The following is a 10,936-nucleotide window of genomic DNA, read 5'->3' as shown; positions in this document are numbered from 1 at the left end:
GTGCAGACTGCTCCTCTATTCTCCTCCTAGATGCAGTAAAACTTTTGCATGTTATGAATCAGAAAATGGTCAGTATGGTTATCTCAGTGGGAAACTAAATGTAGCTCAGCTTGTCCTGATTTCTACAAAGACTTTTTCCTCAAAGATGCTGATGTTTAAATCTGGTCAAATGACCTAAGATGATATTTGTTGTAATTTGGCACTTTACAAACTCAATGAAATAAACAAAACTGGGCTTCCATTTAGTTCTAAGGAAAGTCTCTCTGTTAAACCCTTAACTGGACGTCCAATAGAGACTCATTTTTCCATGCGGTTTACCTATTAAACTTGTTTTGTGTTTGTTTGGCTCAAATATGACTCCTTTAGATCTGAACACAAAAATGTCAACAAAACTTAACTTAATTTGAAATGGGGTATTAGTAAAATAATTGGTTGTCAATAAACACAATAAAATAGATTTAAATGCTGCAGGGGCGTCTAACACTTTCTGCAAACATCTATTGGTCAGACAACTCAGAAGAAGGGACAAACTGGCTAACTTTAAATCAGATCCAGGATCTTTAAAGAAAACATTTGGCTTTTATCTCTGCTCATCAGCGCTCCCTGAGTTAAGTCCCTCTTCAAACACTCAAAATGCATCATGTTTTTTCTATGTAATGTCACTTTACTGTTTTGCACCCCAGCTTTTTTGACAGTGAAACAGCTGCTTTGCTTGCCTTTTTTTTTTTCATACAGCTGCTCGAGGCAGCAAAAGCGCACACACACAATTATGCAAACACATAGACAGCCAGGAGCTTTAACTCCACACTGAAGTTTGGAGTAAATAAGCTAGAACTATTGTGCGGAAATATTGACTATGGCAAATTATTAAGGTCAATCCTGATTACATGTAGCTGTCAGAGCAGCCTTATTTTTAGTCAACCCAAGATCTAAGCAGTTATAAACAAGCATTACTCAGTGGTAGGAGAGAGAAGCTAAACTAGTCTAAATAAAGACTGGAACAGTGCAGACTGGTAAATCAAAGAGCTGTTCAAGGTCATACTAGTAGAATAATCTTAAGTGGCCAGCATGCAGGAAACCAATCGGATAGAAAACCTTTATAAGGATTATTATCAGATATGCACTGATTTACAATCAGAAACGTACCATAACCGCCTTTCTCACTCATCTGCAGCAGTTATCATGATGGATTGGGGAAGAATGACCAGAGTATTACCCAGGGGCCGTTTGCAGCTCCCATTTAGATTTTGTTTGGCCCTTGACTGTAATGCATGAATTGAGCAAACTGGGACTATCAGTAGAAACTTTAAGCTGCAGAATAAAATATTGTACAAGTTTCCCTGATAAACTGCAATGTTCTTAAAATGGAGGATCTAAAATACAACAAGTTTATCTTTTATTGGGTAAGGAAACTGCTTTTATTTTAATTTAAGGATGGGCAGTGCATCTCTAAACTATGCAGGTGTTTTTAACTTCAGAAGGACCCAAATATCATTATTGTTGCTGAGAATATCTGAAGAAAAATAAAAAATGAAGAAAAAAAAACAGTTTGGGGAAAAAAAAAAGTTTAGGGTAAGTTAAAGTCTCTCAGCCCTGCAGAAGAAAAATGATTAGCTTCCAGGGTCAGAGATTTTAAAAGGGTTACCTGTAGTTTATATTGAATAAAAACAACAAAAAACATCCAAATAATGTAGTATATAAGGTTTATTACATTCATCAGCTGTAAAATACAGCAGATGGAACATTTGAAAAGACCTGGAACATCGACTCTTTAGCTCCATAATCCTGGAGTTGTCCTCCAGACCTCCAGCTTTCAGTTGGTATACACTGTATGTATTTAAAAAACGAGATGAAGCACTGGTCACTGCCCTGCGGTCATGTATAACTGCCGCTGCTGCTGTAATTAAGACCTGAGGAGACATTTAATTTGTTTCTTTTGTCCAGATGAGGCAGAGCGACCCTGAAGTGCTCACAGCTTTGACCCACAGACCGTGGAGCCTGAGCACTCTCGGCGACGGTACCCCACGTTTTTCATCCATGTGGAAACATCACTGGATGACCATGATGGACATCCTGCTGGACTGGGCTCATCACCACCTGTTGTGGAAGCTATGTGGCGTCTCGGCCTTCCTGATACAGAAGAACTTTGTATCACAGTGAGTTTCATTTGGCCCTTTTTTTCTTTTTTCTCCGTTTTGTATAATTGAACATTTGCGCTGAAGCTGATCCTTATAGAGTCTGAATGTTGGCACAGCACTGTTGCTGATCATGCTGTTACCAATGGGCCGTTTTTACTTTCTGCAGGAATTATATCCAGTACTGGGCTCAACGGGGAGTGGAGGTTGTAGCCTGGACCATCAACACTAAATTGGAGAAAGAGTATTTCCAGGAGGTGCTACACATCAATTACATCACTGACAGCCTCGTGGAAGACTGTGAACCTCATTACTGAGAAACACCCAAACTATAGGTGCACTTAACTTCTCATTATGAGACGACAGTGGGAGGTTTTAACCATTTCTCAGCTGTAGGCCCTCTTCTCACCGGAGTAAGACCATGTGACGCATTAAAAACCTGCCTGAAAGCAGGAAACATCTCCTGGGTTGCACATTGTACATAGTGTGTGCTTCATTATGACGTAGGTTAGAGTTCCACCACTGAAAAGCACATACACCTTCATAAGGTTGCTACAATATGTTAAAGCAGTTGTTTGTGTCGTTTGTGTCACAGAAAAAAATAAAAGCCTAAGATCGTATTCACTGATGGGGAGGGAGGTGAAAGAGTTAAAAAAAAAATTTAAAAAAATGGTGGATTATACTTTAAAATGGCTGCATTTGACCTTCTAAAAACTAACCAAAGGATTCAGACTTGGTTTGATTAAGCTGACACTGATTATTACAAAATAGCCAGTTTATATTTAAATGGAGGATTCCCTCTGGAGGGGCTGCTCAGTGGGTAGCACTGCTGCTTTGTAGCAAGAAGGCTTCTGGTTCAATTCCCGGTCTGGGGTCTTTCTGAATGGGGTTTGCATGTTCTCCCTGAGCATGCGTGGGTTCTCTCTGGGTACTCCAGCTTCCTCCCACAGTCCAAAAACATGACTGTTAGGTTAATTGGCTTCTCTAAATTCTCCTTAGGTGTGTGTGTGAAGGGTTGTTTGTCCTGTGTGTCTTTGTGTTGCCGTGCGATGGACTGGTGACCTGTCCAGGATGTACCCCGCCTCCATGGATGGATGGATGGATGGATTTCTTCTAGAAGATTTCATGATTATGTGTACTCTGTCCCTCTGCACTAGATGGTAATATCACATATATTGATAGCTAGTTTACTAAGGCTGAATCTTATGAATGTGCAGAAACCTCCCATGTTGTGTTGGCGTTCTAATAAGATAACACGAAGCAGCAGCTTCTACTCCATTATTGTTTTTGTGCCCAAATCTCTTGACATTTAGGTATTTTTTTGAGATTCTGGACCACAAGAGAGTCCAAATCTGGTGTGAAAAGGGTCTGCTAGGATAAATATTAGTGCTGTAATCATATACTGAGTTTTATCTGGGGCTTTTCCAGGAGTCTGACTTTTTAAACCCATTTTCTACCTTCATATCGAGATGCCAAGTACATAGTTTTATTCTCTTCTGAATATAATGTATCTAATCGTGCATGTGCTCTATGTAAATAGACATTTTCAGACAGTGTGTTTGTACTTTTTTATCTTTAAAAGATGCATCTAAGGCTGGCTGTGCAAAAGTCTGGAGTGATATTTGTTCCCTTGGAATCAACTTTTTGGTGAATTTTTATTTTTATTTTTTCTTATACAGGGTTTATATTTATTTTCCCTCTCCAAGAGGAACCCTGATTAAAACAAATTAAGCAAAGAAAGTTCGTTTGTTGAAAAAAAATCACTTTTGCATCCTGAATTCAAAATATGCTGCTTTTTAAAACTAAACTCTAATTTGTTTCTCATGAAAACCATTATGATAACAGTACATATATGAAAAGATCCTCAACACTGTTATTCCCTCCCCATTCAATATGACCATTTTAGCTTTTTTGCAAAGAAGACTTAACCCTTTATTGGGCAAGTTACCGGTTTTGATCACTTGCATACCCCTTAGAAATGGAGTCCCCCACTTTTGTTATTTTTCTTAATTTATCAAGTTGGCGTTTCTTGTTATAACATAACATTCATTTTACCATCAAAATATCCATATTTTTTTTAATGTTACAAAGATAATAATTCAAGAAAAAATGCACTTATTTTAAGAAAAAATTACGTACTTAGATTTCAGTTTTTTGCAGTGCGCTCTTTGCTTGAACGTTAGATATTTAAAGTCTTTCACTAAGTGCCCTATAAAGGGTTAAAAAAACAGAAGGAAAAATGAAATCTCCACTGTAAGGCAAGGTGGTGGCAGCATCATGCTGTCCTAATCCTGGATTCAAATCTTCTTAAAGTGAATCTCCACCTTTGAAATATTTTTAAATCTTGAAAAAAAAAAAAAACTGATTTCCAGGATGACTTCACAGCAAAAAGATTTTTGAAAATATAATCAGAAACACCAAATAATTATTGCTTAACATGTTTATTTAAAGAAAATGTTAAAAAATTAGGGTTCCCTCAAGACTTTTGCACAGAACGTCTTCTATTCTCAGGTTTTTTACGTTTTTTTCCTGCTAGTTTACTGTGTTTATTACCGTACTCACTGTTTGGGTCTTATAATGTTTGTGTAAAGGGAGAGTGTAAAGGAAACTACATATATCAACATGTTTTGTTTATGAATGGTCAATCAGAGTTCCTCTACAGATTTAGTTTTTGTCAGACTAATTTAGTGATAGCCCCACTAAATTTTTGTGGGAAAATAACAAAATCTGGATTAAAATAATCTAGACTCTACATAGAAAAGAGAGTGTTACAAACACATTCAGAGACCTAATGTTTCCCTGCAGTGGATTACTGATTCCCACTGATGGTAATCTTTACCCAAAGTTCTCTGAAATTGTTCTCATTTTGACCAGCAGATTTTTATTTATTGTTTCTCACTTTTGTCTTATGAACAAGTCGGTCCTTTTAGGGAATGAGAGCAAACAAACGTATCTGCCTGTAGATTGAGCTCTTGAATGTAACTACCTTTAAATTGAAGTCTAAACCTGAGCTTTGCCATTTAGATGTGTGACATATATTAGATTATAAATGGGATATTTTAGTGGAATATAGCTGTTATTAATAATCCATACTTGAGTATTTAAGAAAACTTGATTATATTGTTTGTTTGTCATGTTTTGCACAATGTATACAGAATGTCATCAAATTGCCTATTTCATTATAAGTTTTAAAATAAAGCAATATATGAGTTATTTTGTTTGAATGTGTCTGTTTTGATCTTGAAGGTACCAAAAAGTAGAAATGTTCATATTGCTTAATATATTAATTAATCCAATGGTTTACCTAAGAGGCAGGAAGTGCAAAGTTAAGGTGCAAAAGAGACGAACATCTGAGAACATTGGTTTGTAAAGTATCCATACTCTCATCTCATTCTTTGACATCACAACTTAAAACATCCATTTTTTATCAGGCTAATGCTTCTCATTGATACAATAAATAAAATCCAGGGAAATTGTTGTAATATTAGTGTAGGTAAAACTGATCTGTGAAAGTCGGGGAGAATTATTAGAGCAGAGAAAAACAAAACAAACAGGTCGTGATTATGTTTATTATGCCTAACTTCATCATCTGACAGAGTTTAGAGCAGGGGTGGGTAATTCCAGTTCCTGATGGACAATATCCTGCAACTTTTAAATGTGCCGTTGGTTCAACACACCAGAATCGCCTGAATCAGATTTGTTGGATCAAGGGTGACTCTAAAATTTGCAGGATACCGGGCTTCAGGTACTGGAATTGCCACCTCCGCTGGTTTAGAGCAACTCCAAATCTGCCAAGACTGAGCTGTCCATCAAAACAAAGAGGGAAATAATCAGAGGAACTGTGGAGAAGAGGGAAGACGGGAAACATGGAATAAGGTGTTGATTCAAGATCACTTCACTAGAACATATCTACATGCAGAACCTTTCAGGCTACATTCAAAGCACCATGTGGAAAACTAACATCTCAGATCATCCAGGTTGAGAAACATCATACAGTGGGAATGGTTTTCTTTAGAAAGAGAAACGAGTAATACAAGTTAATCCTGGAAGAAAACTTACTAAAGGCTGGAAAAGACAGAAGATTTAGACAAAGCTTGAGATTTAGCAGGAAATCAACCTAAACATGAAGCCAAAACTACCAAGGGATTGTTAAAACAGATTACATTTCTGTTCTAAAATGTCCTAGTTATAAAACCCAGATATAAAAGCTACAGCCTGACTTAAAACTTGATTTTGCCAGACAGTAGCTTGACAAACAAATGCACAAAGTTTTATTTCATTTGTCACCTGACCAAAGGCAAGTAATGTTTGCAAAGCATTTTAAAATATTAATTTGAACAAAAAACATCTGACGCTGCTCTCTAAAGCTATTGTGACAGTAAAGCTAATTCCTCGCAGCTGCTCTGTTTTACATGTTGGGGAAAATAAGGAGCAGGTGGCAGATTCTGAGGGCACAGACCTACCACAGTGCTTCAGATGAACCAGCAGGGAACTGATGCTTAGATAATGGACTAATAAGGTCTAAGAAATGAGATAATTTGGACTGCAGGTTGTGCTCCTGAGGACCTTTCTTTCACTTTGGTACTATCAGCCATTTTTATGGTTTGGTTTGTTGGATCATCAGCTTATCTACCTCTGAAAGGAATGAGATAAGCTCGTCGGGAAGACCAGCTCTGCCCTAAGATGCCCCCCGGACCTCGTGCATGTGGTTGAAGACAGCAGGACTGTAGCAAAAATAATCTCTAGTGAACTAATTCTCCCAGCACATGCATAAAGCTACAGAGCTCCATTAGTAAAAGACAGGGCTTTATCATAGATCAGGCATGTCCAAAGTGGGTCCTCATGCAGCTTTTAGAGGTTTCCCTGCTTCAGCACTGCTGATTTCCACTGATAACTTAACGGGCTTCTGCTGAACTGCATTCATCAGAATCGGCTATGTTGAAGCAGAGAAACCTCTAAAACCTGCAGGACAGCGGCCCTTGAGGACCCACTTTGGACATGCCTGTCATAGATCATTCCTCCTGCTGTCTGCACGTTTTATACGTTTTATTTAGTAAATGATGTTATTTTAATGCATAATTATATATGCATATCTTCTTCACTGTGAAAAAAAAAATCACCACTCAATGGGGCATGGGATATAACTACTTAACAAAGAGGAATTTGCTGTTCATTTCTAATATTATTTAGCAGGCTTAACATTTACTAAACTGCCTTTTAGCCATTATTATTACACTAATCATCTAATGCAAATGACACCAATTATCAGTGCTAGTTAATTATGCAAAAACAGAAATACACAGGTTAAAATGTCATAAATCCTGTCTAAAAAAAAGTCTGATTCTAATGAGAATATTTATCTCCTGCTGATCTTTTCATTCATTTTTGACGCCACAGCTGCGTGTTTCTGAATGGATTTTAAATGATCAGGTTTTGTCAGGTAAAGGTTTTATGACTTTGCTGTTAATGTTAAGCTGTGTGTAGTGGATTGAAGATGATTAGCCTGCTGCTGTCTGACCCAGATAGTGCAGATGAATGAGGGGTGGAGGGGGAGTAGGATTGGATATCACTGCAGATAAGCCTGTCTGAGCCGCGTCTTGTCTCTGCTGATCTTCAGGAGCTAAACGCAGACCGTGAGCTGAACCTCAGGTGCTTTTCACCTGAATGCCTGTTTATAGCTGCTAGATCCCAGTGATGCCATCGGAGGAACCAGCTAGAAAGGTGTAAATCTAAAGATTAAAAGAAAAATATTTAAATAATTGAAAAAAGGCTGAGTCACCGTAGAGTGAAACCTTGTTAATTAACAACCACACACTAAAAAACATTTCATCTCTGTTTAAAGTGGTTTATTAGGTGAAAGGTTAACAGTTGGCTCCACCTACAGAGTTTAAAGAGAAACGAGGCTAAAGGAAACCAGGGACTTTCAACTTCAAAATAAAAGCAGTCATTTTATAACCTCATAGAAAAACAGCCAAAGTATTTTTGAAATAAGATGTTTTTATCCATCGTTATTATTGTGTAAAATAAAAAGGGTCCTTGTGAAATAAAATGTATTTCTCTTAAACTTTTATACAAATATTTTCAAAATCTTCAACAATAGAATTAGTTATAAATACAGGTCGTTAACAGTAAAAGCTTAATTACGTAAAATATTAATTTGGGCCATTACTTCAGTAAAAAGCAAAAAATTCAAATATCTTAAATAAAAATACAGATAAATTATATATATATATATATATATTTATATATATATTAACCTCTAATGTGTTATATGTTTAAATGCTTTTAAGTTGAAAGTAAAATAATTTGAAGAAGACTCAATTATCTGTAATTGTTTTACTTGATGTTTGTCTTTGTTTTTTTTATGTACCTGTCATTTAATTCAATGTATTTGTTCGTTATGTAACTTTGCTGCCTCTTGCTCAGGGCTCCCTTGAAAAAACGTTTTAATCTCAATTGGATTTTTTTCTTGGTTAAATAAAAAAAATATATATATCATACTGGTCCTATAGTCACTCTATTACAGATGGAGTAATGTAATGAAAGTAATTTCTCCCTGGGATTATTAAAGTATTTCTGATTCTAATTCCTGGTTGATAGGACAGGTGTTGTGAATGAAACGGTGCCCAGCTTGAAAGAGCTCCTGTGTGTCGCTGAATGTGTGCATTGATGACTGAAAGACATTTTCTGCCTCCGTTTATCTGTTTACTACAGTGTGTTAAATTCTTGTTAATGTGGATTTAAAGACATTTCAATTAGTGTAAAAAAAAAATGCAGGGGGGAATATAAAAAAAAGTCTAATCAACCAAAACCCATGCAGTACCTCTGTGGACCCACTGTTGAAGACCTCCTCTCCAAACCCATGTTGTGACGTTTTATTTTGAAATTCATCACCGGAAGTTTTGCACATCTTACTGTTTAACTTGACAGTGTAAAAGAGGGGCAGTGCTCAATCCTTATGAAAGTAAAGTGCGGTTCGCCCTTGTAATCTGCCAGAGAAGCAGGCGTTTAGCAGTCAGCTCCAGACCTGCAGCGCTGCCCAGAGGACACGGTGTCAGAACCAGGGTGTCTCATTCCGCGCGTGTCGTGGAGCCTTCAGGATCCCCGCCATGTGGAGCCGCGTTCTCCTTGAATGACCTACACACCAACCTAAACTACGCACTGGCCCCTGATCAACAGCTGGCCAAGAGCAGCACAGCTGGCGGTGACCCAAGCAAAGCCAGTCCCATGCAGGCTTCTGGCCGACCTCAGAGCAGCTGACCCCCCCACTCCCACGGGCGACAGAAACACGCAAACAGGAGGACCTGCGTCAAAAGGAGCGATCTGGAAGTTTCAGCGAGCAGGAGTTTAAAGGTGGTCATCGGTGCAGGGTTGGAAACTCTCTCTGACGTCACATGATGTACACAATCACTAGAGGTCCCAGCAAGCTTGTTACGCAACGAAGGACAGGTGAGTGGCGGCTCACCTGGAGCAGTGACGCCATGTGACGTCAGAGCTTGGTGTAAAGTTGATGTAAAAAGCTTCAGGTGTTGCTCTCTCCTCAGGTCCCACTCAGCAGATCGAGAACAAGTTCAGCGACTTGAAGCTAAAGCCCACCTCCTGGCTCAGCTCAAAGTCAGTACCTTCCCCTTTATTCTATCGCTGCACCTGCAATTATGGGGGTTTGTTTACGTGAATCGAGCTGGCAGCCGCGTGGGCCCAAAATACCTCTTCCCACGTGGACCAGCAGCGCTATCATGTAACAGCTCGACGTGGCCTGCATCCATTGTCGGACATGTTTTTATTTTTTTATTTCATATATCAAAATATATTTGTCTGTCATAAAAAGGCCAAATTATTATGATGACCTTTACTTTATTAATAATATTATAGATCCATGCATTCCTCTTCTAATTAATTTTTCTCAATTAGAAAGAAATTATATATTTAAATGTCAGAATATAAAAACAAAACACAAGCCTTTTAAAATACATTTAGATCAAAAATGAATTTAACAAAAAAAAGTAACTAAATATTATTAACTAGGCATGTTTTGATGGTTTTGAGCCCTTAAATTGATTGATTAATCTCATAGTGGAGAAATGTACTCATTACATCAGCTCAAATGGTCAAAGAAGTAGAGTGTGCCAAAGGGAGAATAAGGTGCATGGGATATATACAGTGCTTACACATATTTATGGAATTGATGACAAGATTATTATACAGGGTTATGGCAAAGGGTGTGTACACTGTATTTATATGGATTGATATTTTCATATATAGTTATTGCACTGGGTGTTAAATATAGAGAAACAGGTTATTGCACAGGGTATTCAATAATAATTACACATTATACAGAAGTTATTACCGTTGTATTGTTGCATTGTAGAGTCCGGTTGCAACAGGGATGAATGACCTGTGGTAGCGCTCCTTTTTACAAATGGTGTGTTAAAGTCTCAGCTCAGCTCCTCTACAGAATGGTGCAGAGGATGGATGGATGTAAACTTGCACAGCACCCTCCTCTCTTCCTCCACTGAGTCCAGAGTGCAGCTTAGGACAGAAGCAGCCTTTCTCACTAGTTTGTTCTGTCTCTCTCTGACCCACTCTGTGCTGCCAGGGCCCCGGAAGACAACAGCGTATAGGAGGGCTGATGCCACCATAGAGTCATAGATGGTTATAAGCAGGGGCCTGCTCACTCCAAAGGATTTCAGCCTCCTCAGGAGGTGGATGCGTCTTTGGGCCTTCTTTTAAAGGGCATCAATGTTATTAGTCCAGTCCACTTTGTTATTGACATGAACACCCAGGTATTTGAAACTCTCCAC

General features: G+C 38.1%; 2 protein-coding genes across 2 annotated transcripts in view; both read left to right on the top strand.

The window, feature by feature from the left end:
• LOC107083412 (glycerophosphodiester phosphodiesterase 1-like) overlaps nucleotides 1–2,717 on the top strand; it is a 10,527-nt gene extending 7,810 nt beyond the window's left edge. The window contains exons 4-5 of the mRNA XM_015372613.1: nucleotides 1,945–2,156; nucleotides 2,305–2,717. Of these exons, the coding sequence (XP_015228099.1) occupies nucleotides 1,945–2,156; nucleotides 2,305–2,452 (360 nt within the window). The 3' untranslated portion in view covers nucleotides 2,453–2,717. The remainder of the gene's footprint in view (nucleotides 1–1,944; nucleotides 2,157–2,304) is intronic.
• Nucleotides 2,718–9,089: 6,372 nt separating this feature from the next.
• fam195a (family with sequence similarity 195 member A) overlaps nucleotides 9,090–10,936 on the top strand; it is a 7,617-nt gene continuing 5,770 nt past the window's right edge. The window contains exons 1-2 of the mRNA XM_015372621.1: nucleotides 9,090–9,584; nucleotides 9,680–9,749. Coding sequence (XP_015228107.1) covers nucleotides 9,530–9,584; nucleotides 9,680–9,749 — 125 coding nt within the window. The 5' untranslated portion in view covers nucleotides 9,090–9,529. The remainder of the gene's footprint in view (nucleotides 9,585–9,679; nucleotides 9,750–10,936) is intronic.

Source organism: Cyprinodon variegatus, unplaced genomic scaffold, assembly GCF_000732505.1.
Source record: "Cyprinodon variegatus isolate N-32 unplaced genomic scaffold, C_variegatus-1.0 Scaffold74, whole genome shotgun sequence".
Classification (NCBI taxonomy): Eukaryota; Metazoa; Chordata; class Actinopteri; order Cyprinodontiformes; family Cyprinodontidae; genus Cyprinodon; species Cyprinodon variegatus.
Note: the sequence above shows the minus strand (reverse complement) of the source record. Positions and strands in the feature narration are given on the sequence as shown.